At 38.4% G+C, this 23,752-nt stretch overlaps 2 protein-coding genes across 3 annotated transcripts; both read left to right on the forward strand.

The window, feature by feature from the left end:
* The first annotated feature begins 6,272 nt into the window (after positions 1 to 6,272).
* Positions 6,273 to 10,353, forward strand: LOC147859491 (uncharacterized). The gene is made up of 3 exons (XM_087325651.1): positions 6,273 to 6,536; positions 7,300 to 7,569; positions 8,757 to 10,353. The coding sequence occupies exons 1-3, from the start codon at positions 6,312 to 6,314 to the stop codon at positions 10,074 to 10,076; spliced, it is 1,815 nt and encodes a 604-aa protein (XP_087181777.1). The 5' UTR covers positions 6,273 to 6,311; the 3' UTR covers positions 10,077 to 10,353.
* An 8,061-nt stretch (positions 10,354 to 18,414) lies between these two features.
* LOC147859492 (GDP-L-galactose phosphorylase 1-like) lies at positions 18,415 to 23,061 on the forward strand. 2 transcript variants are annotated; one of them, XM_087325557.1, is made up of 10 exons: positions 18,415 to 18,437; positions 19,179 to 19,238; positions 19,335 to 19,391; positions 19,976 to 20,399; positions 20,730 to 20,869; positions 20,986 to 21,045; positions 21,136 to 21,369; positions 21,530 to 21,715; positions 22,047 to 22,304; positions 22,397 to 23,061. In XM_087325557.1, exons 4-10 carry the CDS (start codon positions 20,294 to 20,296, stop codon positions 22,733 to 22,735), a joined length of 1,323 nt encoding a protein of 440 aa, XP_087181683.1. In that variant the 5' UTR covers positions 18,415 to 18,437; positions 19,179 to 19,238; positions 19,335 to 19,391; positions 19,976 to 20,293; the 3' UTR covers positions 22,736 to 23,061. The 2 variants fall into 2 exon arrangements, with proteins under 2 accessions (XP_087181683.1, XP_087181684.1); XM_087325558.1 differs by having other exon boundaries at positions 18,416 to 18,437; positions 19,335 to 19,395.
* Positions 23,062 to 23,752: the final 691 nt, after the last annotated feature.

Here is a 23,752-nt window from a genome sequence, read left to right on the forward strand (position 1 = left end):
GGGCATGTGCGTTCTACCACATATGGATCCCGCATTACGCCCACGTTGCGGAGCCGCTATACGGGTTGCTGAAGAAAGGGCGAAAATTCGAATGGCGAGACGAGCACACGGAGTCGGTCCGGAAGCTGAAGGAAGCTCTTGCGGAAGCACCGGCGCTCCGGAAGGCTGTCTACGAGAAGGGTACCCCGGTATACATAACGGTGGATACGAGCCCGATCGGGATCGGATGGGTCGTCAACCAAGAAGACAAGGACGACATTCGGTTCCCGATCCGATTCTGCGCGAAGGTCCTCAGTGAGCGACAGCGAGGGTACGCCCAGGTTAAGCGCGAACTCTGGGGTATCATTTCGGCAGTAAAGGCCGACAAGGTTCCTGATCGAGGACGTGATATGCCGGTACGGGTGCGTCGGGAAGATCGTGGCTGATCGCGGGGAGTTGGACGCCGAAGAGGCCGAGGAACTGTTCGACCGGCTAGCAGTCAAGCTCTCGCTTACCACTGCATACAATCCGGAGGCGAATGGGAAGGTGGAGCGCGGACACGGACCGATCGTCAAGGCGTTAGTTCGGGCATGCGGAGGGCAAGTCGGGAACTGGCCACGGCTGCTGCCTTACGCGTTGTGGGCTGACCGAACTACACACAGTTCGGTAACCGGATTCATGCCGGCAGAGCTCATGTTCGGGCAGAAGCCGATCATGCCGATGGAACGTACGATCTCCTCATGGGCAACCGTGGACTGGAGAGACGAGATGAGCCGGGAGGAACTGTTGGCGGCGCGCATACGACAGCTCGAGCGAAGACCGGAGGATGTGGAGCAGGCTACGGAAAAGCTTCAGGATGCAAGGACGAAGAACAAAGCCCGGTTCGACCGAACGCACCGGCTCCGACCGAAGAAGATCGAGGAAGGCGACTGGGTGCTAGTCTACGACAGCAGCCTCGACAACCAGCACCGAGCGACACAGAAGTTCGCAAGAAGGTGGTTCGGGCCTTACGTGGTACAAAGCGCCAACGACAACGGGACGTACCATCTGGCGGAACTCGATGGTACGAGAATGGCGATACCGGTAGCTGGGAAGCGGATCAAAGCGTTCAAGAAGCGTCACGACGACGAGCCGGATCCGGTTGACCTGGACAACGACAACGAACGATCCGAAACCGAGGAAGAACCGACGGGCGGGGAATGAAGGCTGGACCGGTTTTCTCCGTCCCAACTCAATTTGGCGCATACCGGTGGATGCGCGGTTAGGTGGGGGCGGATGTCGTGAAGAAAACCGTCCACAAGCGGAATCGGTGCGCCGGAGCGTAGGAACCGGCTCTTCTTGCACGTTGCGCATAAGAGAGAATGTTGTACATAGAAGATCCTAGGTAGGTAGATTAGGGAGGTAGGAAGTTAATAGGAAACGACTCCTTCCTTGCCTATAAGAGGAGGGAGACGAGGAGGAAAGAAAGGATCGCGGAGAGTCGAGGACAAAGTGCTGTCGGTCTATGGGCGGAAGGCTTCTCTCTCTCTCTCTCTCTCTCTCTCTCTCTCTCTCTCTCTCGCTCGCAAACTCCGTAGCTTCTTGCTGTGCAGGTTTTGGGAGGCTCGCGGTGCTCTGAGGAATGCCCGAGTGCTTCCGGCAGCACCTCCAACCTACTCCTTCCTTTCTGTGCGTTTACGAACAGGCATCGGCATCTGTTCGCCGGCCTGTTCGGTTGTAACCGACTTCGTGCTTCTTGTTGTTTGTCTTGTGTATATAATTTTACATACATTCGTGTCTCTCTGTGTCGCTGTCGCACTCGCGTCTCTGTGTCGAAGGGTCGTGTCCCTGTGAATCTACGTTCGCACCTTGTGGGTCTCTTCCCTTCTCCTTTTCTCTCTTGCTCTTCGGTACAAGACCCCCGAGGTCCCGCCTCGTTCCACGCATCCGCGAGGAATACCTCGACAACGCATGGAAGGTCGTGCGAGCATTGGGAATCAGTTTTTGGTTAACTAATGGAGAAGCTAGCTAGAGTGCAATACTTGTCTGAAAAGGATCCCAAAAATTGTGCACTGTTATACCTTGCTTTACATTACAAGAATGTTTTAATGAGTCTTTTTAAGGTGAGCAGAGATGAGAAGGATAAAGTTTTTTATGTATTTCTAACTCGAGATTTTCAGGAATAGAAAAAGCAGGTTGTTGCATTAAAATGTATATGTTCTAATGGAAAACACCATCGTGATCTTGCTATAGCATTCTTCCTTCTTGATGGTGATTTAAGATTAGATCAGTTGACATGGTAGAATTCATGCATTTAACATCTAATACAAGATTACTTTTGTTGGATAATAAGGGCAAGATTGAAGCTGAACCAGAGATGATAGTTCTCCTACACATCTTAAGCAGTATTTATTCTTGACAGCAGTGCAAGTGGAGGGCACTAGACCTTTGGACAAAATTAATTAAATCTAGAACAACATCTCTTTCGGTGATGAACATTGAGATTGATGCTAACACTTACCTTTGGTCCATTCTCGAATGATCTATACTTGTTGAGATGGAAAATATTATAGAATATTTGTATATTGGCTTTGGCCACTTTAATTTTAATACCAATGGAGGATATTTTTATGGTATAAAAAAGGGGTTTTCAAATAGGCCTGAAATGCACGCTATCCTATCATATGAAATCAATTAGACAAGGAACAAGTCCAGTTGCACAGAAAAGGAAACAAGAGGAAGCTATGTGAGAATGATCTGATTTCAAAAGCGCATTCGGCTACAAAGTTAGACCAATGACCTTATAATCAGTTCAAGTTGTCGATGGTGCTAGTTTTGGTAAAGTATAAGGGGTTTCATCGTTCCTCACTACTTGCGTGTGATTCTAGGCCCCAACTACGTACAATTATCATTTTGATAGGGAGATCTTCATCATACATCGAGTAGTTGAGCTCTAACAATGCAAACTTCTATGACAAGAATGATTCCCAAAAACGTTTTGGGTTAGTGCCTAATGTTATGATTCCTTAACCTCAAATGAGTTTTATTTTAGAACAATCCAAACTGAACATGAAAAGGACCAATGTATGAGTTGAAATGTGTGAGATAGCTATGAACATGGAATGTGAGATATCTTATTCATAATACACCTTCTTGGTTATCAACAAACTAAGTAGTGCATGAGTCGAAATGTGTGTGATAGCAAGATATCTTCTTCATAAAACACCTTTTGTTGGTCAACGAACTAAGCAATGTATGAGCCGAAACTTGTGCAGTGGCTATGAATGAGGAATGATCCTCTAGTAGCGAGATATCTTCATCATAAGACACCTTCTTGATGATCAACAAGCTCATAAGACACCTTCTTGTTAATGTCATGTGATATATATATATATATATATATCTATATATATATCTATATATTGTGTTGTGTATGTATTCCTTTGTGCCACCCTTTTAGCACACCCTTTTTAGCTAAGCCAACCCAAATGGGTACCTTTGTATGAACTATAAATTGAGTAAGAAGTAAGAAGCTAACGAAGCTGGTTTTGATCTCTTATGTGCGTTTCACATATTGGTGGAGATGCAGGGTACCGGTCCCCCACATTTTGCCCACTAACTTCTTGTCCCACGAGTTTCCCCGATCCCCCTTCGACACGATAGCCCTCATGTCCCCCACCTCAGCCAAGTTCAGGTGGCCCTCAGTCCACTGGAGAGATTGATCTTTATCCGCCAATTGGTAGCTCGTACACGATAGCCCTCCTGTCCCCCACTTCAGCCAAGTCCAGGTGGCCCTCAGTCCACAGGAGCGATTGATCTTTATCTGCCGATTGCTAGCTCATTTTCCGTCAGTAGCCCCATACAACTATTAGGGCCGACAGTTCCGCGGGGATGTCCTCAACGTCGTTGCAGCTCAACTCGGTGTCCAGCAGATGTTTACGTCCCCATACCATCCTCAAACAAATGACCTCACCGAACGCCTCAACAAGACCCTCAAGAAGGAGATTGCCGCTTACATCGATCCATGCCACAAAACTTGGGATCAAATATTGCCTTTTGTCACCCACGCCTACAATACATCCGTACATGCGTCGACATGGATCAACCCTTTTCGAGCACTCTATTGGTCTAACCCTCTCCTCCCACCAGAATCATCCATTGATGTCCATTCCAAACCTGCCAACATGGATAATGCCACTTGGGAGCTCTATCTCCAACAAATGCTCCCCCTCCTTCAACAAACCATGACTCATGTTCCTATTCCTATTCCTGCAGCTCAGTGTCTTGTTTCTCTCAGGGGGGAAATGTGGTGTGTATGTGTTCCTTTGTGCCACCCTTTTAGCACACCCTTTTTAGGATGCATGTACCTAAGGCTGACCTACCCTTTTAGCTAAGCCAACCCAAATGGGTACCTTTGTATGAACTATAAATTGAGTAAGAAGTACGAAGCTAATTAGGGTGGTTTTGATCTCTTATGTGCATTTTACAATATATAAAAGATCAAGTCTAAATTTATGAAAGAAAAACCTTCAGAATAGTTTATTCTTCATTAGCATTTATACCTCTTTACAATTTAATTCATGAATTTTAAAAATTCTCTTCTTTTTATTACATGCCAATGCCTATGTTCATGTTGGAAAAGCATAATCAATGTCCTAAGCTATGGTGGTTGTTATATGTCAAAAATGCATTTGGGTTTTAGAAGTGTCTCTTTTTCCTCTTGCAATGTTGCCTTTACATATGTTCTTCAAGTGTTAAATTTCCCTTGACAAATGTGATGGTGAGGAGATCCTTCTAGCTCTCATAATGGTTGAGTTTCCTCTACACATTATGCTTGAACCATCAACTTATGCATTGTCACTTCTTGGTCCATCTTTCTCGTTTCGCTTATCCATTCTCTCAAGATCTTATCCATTTACATATCTTTCTTTCATAATCACTTTCTCTAACTTTTCATAATAAGGAGTCAAGTTGGTCTAACAAGTCCTAGTTGAATTCCTTTATCCCTTTGTTTTCCCACACATAATAAAATGTTTGATGGTTCATTGTCTTATCCTCGTTGATTCATGATTTGTGCTACAACCACAAAAGAAATGTCCTTAGATGCCATGATCAATCACTTGAATTCACTCTCTAACATTCTCTCTAGATTCCCTTGGAATCAATGTTGAAAATGGTCACTTAATTTCCTGACTAGTCTAATGCAAGGTGGTGGGAAAATGTTACAGTGTAATCACCATTCTCAATTGCCATTTTGATCTAAAGTGCTCATTGAGAGAGTGATAATAAGGGGGGTCTTTCTTTAGGTTAAGCCCTTAAGAGACAAGGTTTGGCATCACACACATACATCTTTTGAATTGTTCAAGTGGAAGACAACATAGTATACATCAATTCATTCAATGTCCTATTACACATGCTACATGGAAACATTCATCGTGAATTTGGCGAGTTTTGTATTCACGTTACTTGATGCCAGGTTGATGGATCTATAGTCAACATGTGCAGAATGGTTCCAAAGGATGAGATGGGAATCATGTGTTTCAGTTTTGAAGGTATTTTGGGGATGGGAGCATGAGGAGGATATGTGCAAATTGCAATGCTCGAGCGCCTGATCGTGGGCGTATTAGAGAACCGAGAAGGCCATACAGATGTGGGAACTCTTTGGGCATTCAGAGTGTGTCCAAGATCGGCTCATCATGTGGGTATGTAGAAGGTCTCCCGCTCGCTATCTATGGAGGGATGGCGGTTTTCACATACAAACAATATACCTGGGCGGTTTACCGAAATGGAGAGAGAGAGAGAGATGTAGCTCTGCTCCCTATCTATGGAGGGATGGCGGTTTTCACATACAAACAATATACCTGGGCGGTTTACCGAAATGGAGAGAGAGAGAGAGAGAGAGAGAGAGTGCCCAGATGGATGTAGCTCAGTTGGTAAGGTTGCTCAATGGAGACCAGGTGGTCATAGGTTCAACCCCTACATTCCACAGTGGCATCTAGTGAAATAGAGATATATATGAAGTATATAATGGAGAGGTGAGGAAATTAGGTTTCGAACCCAAGACACAATGCTTGTAGTGTTATCGACTTACCACTAGGGTAAGCTAATTACGATAAATAAAAAATAAAAGAGAGAGAGAGACGGCGATAGGTGCAGCTGCCCCTGCGGGCCTCCCACATCCAATAGACAAGCGACACGTGGCAGCCCTCCCATATCGAATAGCCGAGCGACACGTGGCACCATGGCTTAGAACTTGCCCAGGAAGGCAAAGATCAGGAATGCTTTCTGTTCTTCTTCGTATTTGTATATTGTTTATCTTTTGGAGGAGATTCATCAGAGACAGAGAAGCCACCATGGACCCTTCTGCGGCTGATCCTGAACCTTTCTTCCACCTCTCTTCGGGATCACGGAGAACAGCAGAGAAGCCCGCCGATGACAAACCGAGCTTCAATTTCTTAGCAGACGATGTCGTGCTTCCTTCGTACGAGTTTCAGCAACAACAGCAGCAGCATCAGAGAAGGAGCGAATCTGTCGATCAAGGATCTAGTAGTAGGCATCACCGTTCTTCTGGATCTACCGTGAGTCTATGTTCTATTTATTTGTCATCATCGTAGTTGTAGTTGTCTGTTAAAAACTGGTATAGAAGAAACAACTTCATGTGGCAAGAAGATATGAAGTTTATGTGGTCGATTTATTCAAAAAGATGTTATAGAAGAAAACAACTTTTCTAGTGAAATTTGAGCAAGAGGATGTGAAAGAGATCATCTTTATCTGGCAAAATTTGTGCAAGATGATGATAATATGCAATATGTTATGTGGAAATTTTGTGCGTGGAGAAGTTATAGAAACGTTTCTATGTTGTAAGTTTGTAGGATAAAATATAAATCAAAAGAACCTCACATGGAAATCTTTGAGCCCCGCCGATAAGAAGCCGAACCAGATTTGGTGGAAAATTTCTGGAAGAAGATATGAACAAAATAAATCTATGTTTCAAGAACATATGAAAGAAGCTGGGTTCAAGGTAGCCTTTGTTGATGTAGGGATATGGATTTGTGAGTAAGATGCAATACAAGAGTCGAAATATATCTACACTAAGTGCAGGAGACAATTGAGTTACATGAATACAAACTAGTGGAGACACGAGATCTGTGTGCAATGTATAGTACAAATGGGGAGTGGCACTTGAGTTATGTGCAGGATGTTATGCAGAAGCGAAAAGATACTAAAATAATGGTTTCAGATGTATTTATTAAGACACATCTAATAGAGACCGGACATTGTGTGGTGAGAAGCTGAAGGAATTCTGCTTACTAAAGCAAAATTATGATTTATTTTTCCTAGGTTTATCTAACAGGAGAGCTTTATCCTGCAAGGAGGGAACATGATGTTGAATTGCATGAGCAATTAATTGTTTCTGCTGTAGAGCGAACAATTAAGAAGTATGCAGATAATATACTAAAATTTCTGGAGGGTATGAGTGGCCGTCTCTCACAATTGGAATCAGTCACACATGTTCTACAGCACTCAGTAACATCACTCAAGGCTTCAGTGGATGAATATCATGCGGAGGCTGATGTAAAATTGAGATCATTAAATGACCATATAAGAGAGGTATGGCTTTGCCATTGTTTTCTTTATGGTTTTTCTTTAATTGAGTTATACCTATATTAACTGCTTTTTTTAAGACATTAAAATTGAAGGGCATTATGGAAAGTTTAGAAGAAGAGTATTCTGATAGTTATTTGAACTAAGGGGTATCCTCAGAAATATGTAAAAAGTTAGGAGTATTTGGTATTGTCCTTCAGAGGAGGATCTGAAAAGAGTTGTAGTTTCACATGTAGAATACTTTATATGAAGTAATTTGACAAAGACAAATAATTTTCCTTATATTAAAATATGAATTCAGACTACAAGTCTTCTTTTATAACAAAGTGTTTCCAAGTATGAATGCATGTTTGGAGGAATCAGGGTAAATTGACTGTGTATTTGACTAAGAGAAGTGATCTTCATTATCTAAATAGATCAATTGAAGCGACTTGTGACAAACTGTTGAGTATTACTAAAGAGTGATTGTAGAATTGAGGCAAATCTGGGCGATTTGATAATGGGAAATTCAAAATTTGCTCTCATCTTTAAACTTGATGAAGTTTATCATAAAGGTGTTGTATGATATATATTTATGTTATTTCCAGGGGATTCTGGATTTAATACGCTGATGGGTTTTCTATATGGTTGACTCGTAGAACTTTTTGGTTTGAAGTCTATTGGAACTTGGGTTGAAAGAATGTGAGGAAATTTTGTCTTTGTTGAGAGAAATAATCACATACTGTCTTCACATGTGCTTCATGGAGTAACTAATCACATAGGATTATTTTACATAAGCTCCTTACCATTGATCAAATTTGTATGAAATACATTCAACTGTTTGCTTGGCTTTGACATGTCTTGTTCCATGATAATGGGCCTTCATTTCAAGCAAGTGCTCTGGATTCTTTTGCCACATTTGAGTTCTTCAGGGTGATCACAGGTTTTGCTTACTATATATGGATGCCATTCTTCTGTGAGAAAATTAAAAAGAAAATTTTGATTTTGTTACTGTTAATGAGGCATAAATTAAAAATTAAGTTTAGAAACATTGAATACATACTTGTCTATGTGTTTGCATATTTAGATATTTGGACACTTGAAGGTTTGTGTTTTCAATTGTATACTCTGAAGCTTTCAAGATACTTAACTTCATGGCATGTTATATTCAAATTTTATGTTGCGAGGGTATCTAATCTATATCTTCACTACAGATGCATAGGGGTGTGCAGATTTTAAGAGACAGACAAGACATAATTGAAACTCAGGCAGAGTTAGCTAAACTTCAAGCTTCAAAACAGGAGGCATTGGTTGAGAAGACGAGAGCTGTAACAACCGAAAGCCCTGTGCCCCCACAAACTACTATGGCAGAGGACCAGTCATCAGCTCTTGTTATAAAGACTATCCCGTCTACTAATCAATCTCATGTTTCACCATTGCAAACAAATGAAGCAACTAGGCAGATGTCTTTATCTTCAGGAGCGAACACATTGCCGCAGCAATATATAGTTTCTCAGCAACCTCAAGGTCAACTGCAACCTGAGTTACAAGCGGTACATGTGCATAATCAACAAACACAAGGGCTGCAAGCATACCCTATCCATGGATCAGTACAACAATACCCTCAACAACAATCACAGCCTTTGCAACATACTGTGCAACTACAAACTAGTGCAATACAGCAGCAATCTGAGCCACAAGTTCAGAATCAAGTAATGACACAACAACAAATGCATATGCATCAACCGTCAACGATGGCACAGACTTCATTGCAATCATCAAATATACAATACACATCTTCATCAGCATTGCAAACTATGATTCAGCCCCATCAAGTGCAGAGAACCTTGCCTAATATACCACAATCACTACCAACACAGAATATAGGCCAACCACAGCAGATTCAAGGAACATTCAATCCACAAATGCAAGCCCATCACCTCCCTCAGGGTATGCCTAGTACACCTCAAACGCAGTTGCAACAGACATTGCCTTTACAACACAATGCTCAACCTCAATTACAAGATGCTTATCAATTAGCCCATCATAAAGAAAACCAAGTTTATTCCTCCCTACCCCCCCTATCTTCACCTCAGGCTGGCTATGGATCATCAGTTAAGCCATATAGTGCTGCAAACGCTATTCCTTTACCACAGCATCAAAACCCCACTGGCCATATGATTCAGTCATCTCAACAAATTACCAATGTAGCTCCTTACCAGCGAAATCCTCCTGTGCAATTTTCTGGTGGTCAACCAGTGTATGTGCCTCAGGTCTCATCAGTTTCTAATAATTCTCGTACTTTGCCAGTAGCTCAAACCGTGTATAATGAAGGCTCTTCAGGAGGAGGAATTAGTGCTCTATCACATGATGCTATCATTGAAAAGGGGGCTGCAATGGGGTTCTCAAGGGATCAAGTGCGCTCTGTGATCAGGGGACTTACAGATAGAGGCCAGAGTGTGGATATGAATTCTGTATTGGATATACTAATGAATGGTGGAAACCGGCCTCCTAGAGCATGGTCAGTAAGATGAGTTTCAAAATTAATCCAACTACAAAACATTGTGGAGGGTAGTAAAAAGTTGAGGAATACCAACAATAATTTATTGTATATTGGCTGAATCTTTGGCAGATGAATCAATGCTTGTAAATACCATTGGGTGTATCTTCAGTTGCATTTGAAATGTTCTCTCCCATCATGAAAGTTCATGGATTTACAGTGTATGCACTTAAATTTGGTTATTTTAAATTAATGTAAACTTGCAGTATTTGTTTGCATAGGACATTGACAATGTCATTTACTTCTGTGTTTTTGTGATTGGACCAGCTGGGATTGGGTACTGTTTATTAGCATTCCCTCAAGGCAATCTATTGTTTTTGAAAGCTTGGCTTAAAAAGTGCTATTGGGTGCACATTGGGTGCTTTGCATATTATATATCTTGTTTGTACAAGCTACAAAGAATGATGTGTATCGTGTATCTTGCTTTTCCTCTGATTGTTTTCTAAAGGTTTGAACTGGCCACTTTACATGTCATATATCATGTATGTGTAAGCTGCTGAAAATGATGTGTTTACTTGTATGTTTTCCTGTAAGGACACTGAAGGTCAATTGTTGCCCATGTCCACTATGATGTCATGTGTTTAAGGGCATATTCTCAATATTTGCAATCATTACTGGTGTAGTGTGATTATACCATCAAGTGAATTCCTCACTTGGTGTATGCAACTCTATATGCTCTACCTGCCAGCAATTCCATTGTTGAATTGGTATCTTAGGCCATTAGTTTGCCAAATTTTCTCACATTTATTGTTTAGAATGGTTCTCTCCAATGTCCAAACATGTTCGACATGAATCTGGTCAGTTGTGACCTTTGATTTTATAATCACATGCTTCCCAATTACCAATCATGCCAAAAATGATTCAAGGGTGTAAGTTGTGAAGACAGATTATATTATATATATATATATATATATATATATATATATATATATAAAAGAAATATAAAGCAAGAGTTGGTGAGAGGAAATTGTATTCGTACAAGAATGCATACATCAAACATCCATCAAATCATGACATCAAAGGCATGCAAGAGTCGATTTTCCTTGGGTGAAATCCTTAACGCTTAGCAACATGAAATCTGGTATATACTACAATGGTAACCTTTGTGGCCAAAACTACAATGCTGCCTTTGGCAGTGATACTTCCAAAGATCTCTAATTTTGAAAATACTAATGATAGAAAATTTCAAAGTGATCAATCTAATTGATTAACCAAATAAATTTTCCGATGGGTCTTGTTTTTGGTGAATGGAAATAGCAATGGGCCTTCAAACCAAACCAAACCAAACCAAACCAAACCAACCCCTTGAATTATTTTTGGCATGATTGGTAATTGGGAAGCATGTGATTATAAAATCAAAGGTCACAACTGACCAGATTCATGTCGAACATGTTTGGACATTGTAGTATATACCAGCTGGTTCGGTTTCTTGGCCTTCAAACCAAACCAAACCATTTATTCATAATAAAAACCGAACCAAACTGTTTAAAATTTATGAAGCCATTTAAACCAAACCAAACCAAACCATTTTTGACAAATATTGATCATCATACTTATTATAAATTTGTGTGAGAAAATCATCATAAATTTGTTCATCAAAGTGATCATAAATTTTGTCATCATACTTATGATAAATTTGATAATCATACTTATGATAAATTTGATAATCATACTTATGATAAATTTGATAATCATACTTATGATAAATTAGTCATCATACTTATCATAAATTTGATCATCACAAACGAAAAGGAGACTTTGCATATAATGCATATAAAATTTAATAAGTTAAAACTAGGGTTTAAAATAAAATTTGAAAGTTAAAGCCTATAGGGAAAATTTACGAGTATTCTTTACCTATAAACCTTTAAATCGAACCACATAAACCGAAACCGATAAGCCGATAAACCCTAAACTGATAAGCTGATAAGCCCTACAATGAAATTCAAAACCGAAACCAAACCAAACTATTTATTTATCTTCGAACCAATAAACCGGTACACCATGGTTTAACAGTGCGGTTTGGTTTGAGCCAAAACCAGGCCAATGCTAAATGGAAATTCATTGGTACTTTCAGCTTGTTTTTTTTCCTTACATTGATGTTTGTTATTCCCTATTTTACTAGTACTTAACCTGTTCTGATTCAGCTCCTTACATAGTGGATGCATAATGCTTCTTTTTGTGGAGTGTGGATACATTATAGACATTTATTCATAGTAATTGAGTATGTTTTGGTGAATACATACAAATTCTTTTGTTATTCCTTGTAAATTACACAAAATAATGACAATTTGGTAGCTATGATAAGTTTTGGTTTATTAATGGATTGAGCAACTTATGTTGAAAGATAACAAGAGCACACCTTAATGGACGAAGAAAACATGCAAATAATGAGATAAAAGTCACCAATCATGGGATTGTAAAAAGGAATATGCAATAATCCTATTCAATGTTGTTTTTTGTTCTAGCGAAATATCCACCGTATATACCCTTATAATTAGGGTCCTTAAGCACACCCAACATGTGTTTTGGTAAGAGTGGACCCCTAACATGATAGTTTGATGTATAATGTTTTTTTTGAAGTAAATAGAATGATGTCATTTTAATGACAATAATTTTAGTCTGATGAACGCATGAATATAAATGTTGAAGATAAGGTTAGGTGGGCATTTTTACGTCTTTTGTTATTATTTTGCGGTGGTCAGTACTGAAGGATGTACATATCGAATAGAATCATCAACCTTTCCTTCAAAAGATTTATTATCTTAAACTCAGAAACGTATGCCATTTGACATCTATCTCTACAATGGTTGAGAGATGTATTAAAATGTGGAACTTTTGTTCAAGATACAAAACTTCATTGGCATTTCATCATCAATTCATATGTTGACCCAATGGTGATACCTATCATAGATATATCACATCATAAGCTTGAGTTTGAGGGCCGCGTGGCATTTGGGACCAAATTTAAATACATGTAAACTAAAGTAAGCATCAAAATACATGTTGAACATACATTGCATTAGTGAACATACATCAACTGTGTTTTTTTACTACCAAAAGCCTTGGATTTCAAAAGGCCCATCTTGATCCAACATTAGGTGAGTATAGAAACAAATTTGTTGTCTTCTTTGTATCAAGGCCCACCATCTTGTCGAAAACGGGTATCTTGAATATAACAATTTGTAGATGTGATTGATGTCACTTTTGTTGTGATTATTATTTTTATATCGACGAAGGGGAAACATGTTACTGTAATTTCATGTGCGCGTGTGTGTGCGCGTGCATGAGTGCATGTGTGTGTGTGTGCGTGTGTGCGTGCGTGCGTGCGTGCGTATACATGCATGCGTGTGTGTGTGTGTGACCCTCAGGCTCCAACTAGAAGACAAAATTTCGATCATTTTAGTATGATCCTACCCTCCTACCAAATCTATATATTTTACAAACTCGTATTTATGTTTGGGGTAACATCTCCATACAAGCTTAATCAATGCATCCTAACTTTTATAGTAGTGCAAATGATAGCACCTAATTTTTTATTCATTTCATAGTGGTATCATGATACATTTATGTATTAGATGCAATTGAGGTGGGCATTAGATAATCTATCAAATATAAAAGAACAACGGAGTTTGCCCTCGTATGTGAAGGAATGTCTAACTCCTCCCTACGCATTAACCCATGAATAACTATTGCATTCATCACACAAACTGTAAACCTTGTTGCCAATGAAGCAAATCTATTTGAACGGCTTATCTTATGTTGTGCACTTTACTACTGTAGACTTTCAAGTAGCCAATCAATAACAACAATGGCAAGTGGTGGTTATAGGTGCTTGTTTGCATGGTCACTTGAAAATTTACATTCACAAACCATCAAGTTCATTTTATGCTTATTTAATAGTTTTGATATGCTTAAAAGTGGTGAAACAAAAATATTCACATTACAACATAATATTTTTGGGTGCAAATAGTTAGACATAATATCCTATCAACTCAACTACTACATATCCTATCTAATATCTATACAACAAAGGCATTGGTGGGGTGGACAAGAGAAACCAAAGGGTAAGGTATTAGAAGTTCAGGATGATGCAATACATACATTATGATTTCCATCCAATGATTACCAGGCGAATGCTAGCTTGGATAATAATAGTTATGTTGTTTGGAAATAGACCTTAACATGTATTGATAGCACTCAAAGCTATTTTGAATCTAGAGGCTCTATACTATGTGTCACTTGTCGAAAGGAAGTGCACAACTATCTTGTAGAGGCGCATTGCCACTTTTTAGTGTATGAGTGTGTGATTTCTCTACATTGATTGAGTACTATATCCATTCACATGATATGCCACTAAGTTCTATCATCAAACCCTTAGAGATAAGATGGAAGTCAATAATCTTTATCGACACTAATTTTATTTGCAAACGCAACACACATAACATCCATGAATATTGTCCCGTAAAACGAATTGGAGTCATGATCTATATTCTACTCCTATTCTGCAATGAGGATGAACCAACAAAACTACATTTATTCTTTGGAGAACCACATGTACATTTTGTTGAGAGATAGAATGATTAAAAAATACAAGCATTGGGCAACCTGGATGAAAAATAAATTATTATTTCTTTAGTCCCTCACATGCGTGCCATAACCTTAGTGTTTGTGACTTGAGGTCTCATTTGGTGCATCATGGGACAGATTGTGTTCACGTGGGTTCTAATCCATGACATGGTCAAAGGCTAATCCATAGAATAAAGTATTGTGATCATTCTTACCTTTTTAGTGGTGGGGCTTGTGAGAAGGCGGCTTTATTGGGTGCATCATGGGTATGGACATATCGTGTTCATGTGGGTTGTTCATGACGTGGTCAAAAGTAAACACATCAAATAGAGCATTGTGATCATTTTGACATTTATAGTGATGGGTCGTGTGAGAAGAAGGATTGTAATTACAATGAAGCTTCGTGGTTGACTTGGCTATGAAATATTCTTGGAAGCCAAAGTAAGATCTCTATGTTGGTGGTTTCACAAGTAATTCAATAGGTGTACATAACCTTTTATAATTGGCAAATTGGGGTAATTTTCTGAGTAAATAAGATTACTCTTTAAATCTCAATAACATGTGTACAATTTATAGCTAGCATTATATACCGTTACGAGTGCTAGCCTAAAACACAGTAATCATGGACGTAAAAAATTTCAAAAATAAAACAATCATGGTTATTTTGTAAATGTTAAAAAGATGAATGTTCTAAATTTATGTTGCAAATATGTTGCATTTTGAAGGAGGCATGAATACGAAAGAACAAAAATAGAGGAATAGCAAGAGAAATTAACAATTCGAATGAACGTGCATTGATTAATATGTCTTTACAAAATAGCTTAGAGATGAAGTGACGGATGAACATTTTGTTTTTGTGCAATCACAAGCATACCCTTGTGAATGCCACCCATTTACTCACATTTAAAAGGACATCCATGTGCGACAAAAGGTTTTCAGGCCCTAGGATCTCTTTGGTTTTTGGATTAGTAATTAATATACCAGAAATTGAAAGGAGCTTGTGGGGACATGTTTGGAGCTAGTGTTTTATATCATTGTTTCCTTTGATCTTCCCTCCATTGACTTGATATCTTTTATTCTCTTAGACTTCAGCACCACTCTTTTTTATGATGATGTTCTTTATGGGTATGGGCGGCGAATGTGATTCAATTTCTTCAACTTATGTTTAAGGGCCTTGCCACATTCAATTCATGTTGTAAGGAAATATGTTGGCAAATATCTATGTTAGCCATAACCTTAATTGCACATTTTGTCCACGTGAAAAACACAAGCAACTTATAATCCTCTATTCGTAGGTTCTTTTAAAAGATGCTAATCTCGGCGGTGTCAAAACAAACAAGTGTTCATTAGTGTGTTCGCTCTTCTATGTAGATGTTAGTCTTTCATATGTTGATATAAAATGTGAGGGTAGATAGATATATTTTAATTATTGTCCTCATAGATCAATTGTAGAGGTAAATGAGTGCTTAAACAAGATTGAAAATGAGTATGCATTGAGAGAGAGAGAGAGAGAGAGAAAGTACTACATTAACCTCTTAAACAGGCCAAGATAATCTATCAGACAAGATAAATTACATCTAACGAGATCTCTTACAATGGCTAATATCAAGAAAATAAACAAAAGACGTTGTAATAAGTTGCGCAAAGCAATATTTGCCAAAATAAAAACGAGATCTCTTACAATGGCTAATATCAAGAAAATAAACAAAAGACGTTGTAATAAGTTGCGCCAAGCAAGATTTGCCAAAATAATTTGCATCTAGATTTGGAGGCACAAGGTTAATTAAATATCAATAATCTTAAGGTGCCTAATCAAGGATGGCGTGCCAAAATTGTTGATGCAATCACCACTTATATTATTAAGAGAAAGAAAGAACCCTAGAATGAAAATTTGGCTTATATGAACGAAATAAATGTTTCGTGCAAGACACATCAATGAATTTTGCAATTGAGAATCCTTAGTTTGTGAGAGAAAGTTGTAAAAGGATAGAACATGTTTGAATATGTGGTAAATGCAACTTGTAATGTTATTGAAGGTTGAGGTTCAAAGCAAAGTGGGATCAAAGTATAGCTAACTTGCACTAGGCATAATGTTAGAGACAAATCGAATACATTCAAGTTCTCAATGTTGTCGTGAAGGCCTAATTTGGCGTAAGGAAGAATGAACAAAGTGTAAATTGGAGCTTCACTTAATGTTTAAACCAAATAGCCTATGAAGTCATAAGAAAGAATGAACATGAGTGTATGTTGGTGCTTAGCTTAACGAAAGTATTGAACTCCATACAACATGGCCTTCAAGTATATGGAAATACACAATGCTACATTTGCCGTGTGGGGTAGGAGTACACATGTGGATGGATGCCCCCAAAGCACCCTTTCACATGCTTCTACAATACCAAATGCTTTGATACCCCATGATATACATTACAATGATGTAGGCTCAAATGCAATACGGCTATTGACTTTGCAACTTTGTACATGAGACACACGGCGTATAGGTTGCATGATGTTCATCAAACTTAACTCTAACATATATGCCATAAATATCAGGAAGGTGTCCAATCAATCGTGTTAAAAGAAAGATCCATAATGACCAACATTATCAATGATCACATCCCTCTCAAAGAATTGCTAGTGGGTATTACTCTTTTTAGGCCCCATGAACTCCATTCATCACATGCACACTCGCAAGCTCTCCACATACACACGTTATTAGAATGTGAGCCTCATAGCTTCGACATCCACCAATGATGGCCCTTTCTCTCTTGTGGGGGTGTTCCAAGCAATTTGGAGGTTCAGATGTCTATAGTCTAACAAGTTAGAGGCTCAAATGTCTCTAATCTAGCAATTTGGAGCCTTGGGTGTCTCAAACATACAAAAAACACATTCGACTACTGAGGGTGCAATAATCTCCCTAGCACAAGTCATTAAGTCAGTAGTAACCGAAGATATGATCAATGATATGAAGAGAGTTGCTTCTTGTTCTACACCATTCTCTTCATATGTTTTTCAGAGTCTCTTGGGGCCTCCTATACACACACATGCGCGCGCATACATACATACATACATACGTACGTACGTACGTACGTAAATACATACATACATACATACATATGCATAGCAAATCAGAATACGCTCAACTGGTAGAGAACTTACATGAAGAAATAATTTGGTAAATAAGTACAATAGAATATATGTACATATGTATATGCATAGCAAATCAGAAAAAGCTCAAATGGTAGAATGAAGAAATAATTTAGTATGTAAATAAGTACATACATACATTGTACATACAACATAAAACAAATAGAAAATGAATGTATTTATTTGTTTAATCAGTTGTGCATTTTGACCAGTACAAGTAGAACTGGTACTGCCACTCTGTTTTGAACTGCAGCTCTCCATTACTTCTCTCTCTCTGATCTCTCTCAGATCTCTCTCTCTCTCTGATCTCTCTCTCATATATATATAGGTATATGTATATATATATGGGTTATTCCTTTTCTGGTGTATCTTAACTGTTTTCGATCTGAACACAGCCTATTGCTCTTCCTCCCTTCCTTCTCATCTTCCTCTTCCTCTGCCAAACATCTGCTTTCTGTTCCTCTCTACAATCACACACACACACACACACACACACACACACACACACACACACTCACACTCACACTCACTGTCACGCAATACTTACAATCTGATATTTATATATCTTGGAAGCTGCTCCTTCTTTTACTCTCTCCTCCTGTCTCCTGGCGCCCCCATTCAGGTATTTAAGCTTTGTTTAGGCTTTCTTACGATGCATGATGTTCATCTGCACAATTCTTTTCTAGGATCAGTGTGGTGTGTGATATATACATGTGTTCCACCAGGATTTTTATACATATGTGTGTATGTTTTCTAGGGGTTTTGTGATTTTCCGGCTACATATGTTTTTGTTTAGCACCTGATATGATTTTTAGGGATTTTATGACGTGTCAATCACATTGTATGTTTATTAGGGTTTTAATGATGCGTGATACATATTTTATGGGTTTTAGGGATTTTCGGATGCGTCAGATACATATGCCTATGTTTTAAAGGGATTGAATGATGTATGGCATTCATATAGGTATATTTTGTAGGTTTTTTATGATGTATAACATCCATATGATACCTTTTATCTTATCTTTAATGTATGAAATATATATATATATATATATATATTTCAACAGTTTTTATGATGTTCGAGCCATATACATAAATATTCAGGGATTTATACGATATCAGAGAATGAAATTGTATTTTTTTAGTGTTTTCTATGATGCCTGAGATACTTACAGGTATGTTCTAGGGTTTTGAGATACATAATTGATGTTTTAGGGTTTTTTTCTGATGGCTGATATGTAGAGGGTATGCATTATTTCTAGCATGGATGCAAAGTATTTTATCGGTATTTTCAGAAATGTCTGATCCACGTACAATTATGTTTTAGCATCAGGTCTAAAATGCTTCTCTTTATGGTTTTCAGCCCCCATCGGAGAGACTTTGATCCCGAAAAGAGTCGTAATTGCCCTGGATCAGAGTTCAGGTATGTTTTCCAGGGTTTGGTAATGTCTGAGATACATAAACACATTTTCTTTTGTGTTGTAACGATGTCTGAGACGTATTGCTTTGTAATTCCCAGGCCTGATCTTAGTTTCAGCATTGTCATCACTTTTCTGGATTCGTGCTTCTCCATCTGGTATGTTCCTAATGGTTTCCATTCATACTATAAGGTTTTTATGATGTCTGTATGTACTTGGTCTTTATGATGCCCACAGCTATGTCCAAAGTTGGTTTCTGGCATACATATGTACTTGCATGTTCTAGGGTTTCTACAATGATATTAGGACATTGTAATATAGGTTTGTTTTTATGTCTACAGGTATGTTTGATTGGTTTTATGATGTCCGCTGTCCAAGATGCAGACATGCATGTTCTAGGGGTTTATAGTGTCCAAGGTTCATAAACATTTGTTCTCTGTTTTGATGGTGTCCAATATTATATACATGTATACTCTAGGGTTTAATGATGTTCGAGTTACAGTACCTATGTTATGTGCTGTCTGTCAGAACATTCAAGCATCATCTGACCATCATTAGATACCTTTAGCCTTTTCTTACAACATGCATAGATTTTTAGGGGAAAATTCTGAAATAAAAATACCTTTGAAATTTTCTTTCATCTCCCCAAATGGCCCTGTTTATTTCCCGAAAATCAATGATGTTTCATAGTTTTCCATAGATTTTGTCCTCATAAAACACACACACATGCTATGTATGACAGGCTTCTCTGAGACGGGCGGCGGAATTTACAAAGTTAGTAAAGTTGGAGGGTCATCACGGCTTTGAAAATTAGGCCTCTCGCAGATCTTCGCCAGTGCACATATGCAAGGAAGAGCCACGATTCTTTCCTGCTTGTGAGTTCTCCTTCTTTTCACGGCGGCCGGGGTGCCACCCCTGCTGAGGGCGGGCAACCTTCAGACCTCCAATATTTAGCAGGGGGAGGTACCTACCCTTCCTTCCTTTCGAGGCTTTCTGTTTCTTCCTATACAAGGAGAAGCTGAAAAGTTATCGATACCGTGAAGGGTGTGAGAAGAAAAACATGCTTACTATAAAGAAAATCCCAACGGTTGTCTCTATCTATCAAGATGGTGGCGTGGAGCGCCCTGGCTGTGGAAGGAACTGCCTTGGTCCTTGTTGTATTCCAGGTGAGTGTTTTTTTCCACTCATTTTCTCATAGACATGTAAACATTTCTTTGTTAACGAGGTTGTGATAAACATCAGAGAACATAAGTTGAATCTAAATATTTGAGTTAACTAGGTTATTCATGTAGATATGAAAACATGAGAAATTTGTTAATATTTCTATGTTTACTAGGTTGTTTTTGTAGATGTGTAACACGTTTGATGATAACATGGTTGATTGCTTACCATATGTTGTCGGTTTCTTTATGTGATGAGGGAAGGCTCACTTAATGAATGTACATGCTTCAATGCAGTGTACTCTATAATAATCTTTTGACTAATATGTTTTTCAGGGGCTAAGCTGCCAGTATACATATTTTCTGGAGACAAGCTGAAAGGTCAGTGCCATGGTGTGCTTGCGTCATCAGATAGTGACTCTGAAAACGCAGATTCTCAGAGTGGAATATTCCTCGACTCTCTTCTACTTGCACAGGTTTCTACTACAATTTGTCTTTTGAGTAGAAATAATATGGAACATGTTCTCACTATCACTGGATGCACATTTCTTAGTGGGATCTAATGCAAATCTGACATTATCTTTGTTTACAGTGGGAGGAACGGTCTGCACGTGGATTATTCCGCTATGATGTGACAGCTTGTGAGACCAAGGTATGTGTGTATTGATAAAGTTGAAGTGATCTTGTTTTTATTAAAATTATTTGTTATGATTCTAAAGATAGGATGCGTTTGGGTGTGAAGGTTCTTCCTGGGGAATTTGGATTTATAGCTCAACTTAATGAAGGAAGGCATCTAAAGAAACGTCCAACAGAATTTCGTGTAGATCAAGTTCTTCAATGTTTTGATGCCAAAAAGTTCAATTTCACTAAAGTGGGTCAAGAAGAAGTGTTATTCTGTTTTGAGGAGAGCAAAGACTATGGGGGTTACTGCGATGAAATGGTGGTTGGCAAGAGCCCAAATATCATTGCAATTAATGTAAGATTTTTGCCTCGCATTTTCGTTCTTTAGTGGAATACCAATAAGCTTTCAAAACATTACCGGCGTGACCCTCTGTAGAAGTAAATGTTATCTTAGTGTGTTTTCCTGTAATGTGTCATTATGGCATAACATTTTTCTGTTATTGATTCATTTGCAGGTTAGTCCAATTGAATATGGCCATGTGTTACTGGTGCCAAAACTGCTTGATTGCAAGCCACAGCAAATAGATGAAGCAAGCTTTCGCCTTGCGTTGAACTTTGCTGTGGAAGCTCAGAACCCGAGTTTCCGTGTCGGTTACAATAGTCTTGGAGCATTTGCGACTATTAATCATTTGCACTTTCAGGTAATTTTATCATACATTGGGAGAAGATTGTCATTTTGTATTAAACAAAAGATGATCAACTTTTTGACATTAAAAAAGAATTTTTCTTTTACAATTGAATGCAATTTTATCTTCCTTTGGCATTCAGAGGATTGTCCTTAAGAAAATTTCATTTTTCTCTTGGCATTACGAGATTACTGTATCTATGTAACTATTGGACAAACTTTTTTCTTTCTTTTGGCATGTAGAGATCTCTTTACCATTTGACAATAATTTAGAGAAAAAGTAACAGTTTATTATTTTTATATTGGATGATAAGTATTTTTGTACTATGGGGCTTGTGTGCATGTAGGCTTATTACCTTGCAGCTCCTTTCCCTGTGGAACGAGCTGAAGTGAAGAGAATTGGGACTCTCAAGAAAATGAAAGCATCAGTAAAAGTATTTGAACTAGCCAATTATGCAGTGCGTGGATTAGTATATGAATGTGTTGACGGTTTGGATTATTTGGCTGAATGTGTTGCTAGAGCTTGTATAAGTCTACAAGAGAACAATATTCCATTCAATGTCCTCATTGCTGACTGTGGAATGCGAGTTTTTCTTTTTCCTCAGGTATTAATGGCTCCACCTTTTTGTTCTTGGAAAATATTAATAATTTATTCACGATGAATGCTAACATCATATCATTCCTATGTAATGGACAGTGCTTTGCTGAAAAACAAGCCCTAGGTCTGGTCGATCAAAGCATTTTGGATACTCAGGTCAATCCAGCTGTGTGGGAAATTAGTGGACACATTGTGTTGAAACAAAGAGAAGATTATGAATCTGTGACTGAAGATTATGCATGGAAACTACTTGCTGAAGTATCTGTGTCGGGGGAGAAGTTTTCTCAAGTGAAAAAGCTATGCCTCGAGGCTTCATGGAAAGAAGGTAATGTTATACTGAAAGACAACATGTTCTCTTTCATGCCAGAACAGAGTATCAGTGGAAAAAACCAGGCGAAGAACTTCAGATCTATGTCCTTGCAGGAAACAACTGTCTAGATGAAGTTTTCTGTTTATTTAATTTCTATCGCATTTAACATCTATGGTTTCATTTAGTACCATTGAAAGATTTACTGCATGAATGATTGTAGTTGTCTTTTAGTATCATCATGATTTACCATAGCAATGGTTGTATTTTTCATTTCATACCATCAAGAGATCCACTACACCAGTGTTGGTATTTCAGATGGTAAAACAGAGCTTTTGAACATCCCAATCATTTCCATTTAGTGATTAGATTTGCCACAACATATCCTTTCTTTTTGCTGCAGTAATCCCATAAGATGTGTTTGGCATATATAAATAATCTCGTTTCTTGCTTAATATCCATTGGCATGCTCTTTTCAACACCATGGCATAGAACTTAACACGGAGCACTCAGCACTCATTACAAAATGTATGTATTACGCTCTTTGCTGCCCACAATGTTGCATAGTGAGAACTAAATATCTACTTTTCTGTTCTTAACTTTTCTATGTTTAAGAATACACACTTCACACAGATCGAGCACCATCATGATCACATCATCACTTCCCACCTTGACTTAATTGACTGTACATGAGTGTGTACTTTGATGATGACATTGCTTAAAACGGTTCTCATTCAGAATTAGCATCACAGATGAAAAGGATTGTGCCTGACTGGCATACTTCTTTAGTTACAATTTTTTTCTCAGCACCACAAACAGGGGTGTATTTTACTCAAAATGTTACGGCATTCGATAAATAATATAAATTCCACCAATATATGTGCTGAGAATTCAAATACTGGTGTACTAAATAAACCAACATGTCATATGAGGATATTAATATGTTCCTTTCTTTCCCATTATGCTTACAATTGCAGATTATGTTTGCCTTTCTGGTCAACATGAAGCTCAAATAATCACATTAACTGACTTGTTTATATAGGATATCCTTGATGGTTTTGAAACTAAGAGGGGTTAGTTTTTTACATTAGCCCTATGTAAGGACACCTTATTATGAGATGGAAGATATAAATAAATAAAAGAAAAAT

This window comes from Azolla caroliniana, unplaced genomic scaffold (assembly GCF_043228905.1).
Source record: "Azolla caroliniana isolate FFs.n. ecotype wild unplaced genomic scaffold, voAzoCaro1.0.p SCAF_10, whole genome shotgun sequence".
NCBI classification, from domain to species: domain Eukaryota; kingdom Viridiplantae; phylum Streptophyta; class Polypodiopsida; order Salviniales; family Salviniaceae; genus Azolla; species Azolla caroliniana.

Coding starts and splice junctions, on each gene's coding strand:
- LOC147859492 (XM_087325557.1), top strand. CDS start 20,294: ATGCTTACTATAAAGAAAATCCCAACGGTTGTCTCTATCTATCAAGAT. Junction 20,400..20,729: donor TGGTCCTTGTTGTATTCCAG/GTGAGTGTTTTT, acceptor TATGTTTTTCAG/GGGCTAAGCTGCCAGTATAC. Junction 22,305..22,396: donor GAGTTTTTCTTTTTCCTCAG/GTATTAATGGCT, acceptor TGTAATGGACAG/TGCTTTGCTGAAAAACAAGC.
- LOC147859491 (XM_087325651.1), top strand. CDS start 6,312: ATGGACCCTTCTGCGGCTGATCCTGAACCTTTCTTCCACCTCTCTTCG. Junction 6,537..7,299: donor ACCGTTCTTCTGGATCTACC/GTGAGTCTATGT, acceptor TATTTTTCCTAG/GTTTATCTAACAGGAGAGCT. Junction 7,570..8,756: donor TAAATGACCATATAAGAGAG/GTATGGCTTTGC, acceptor TCTTCACTACAG/ATGCATAGGGGTGTGCAGAT.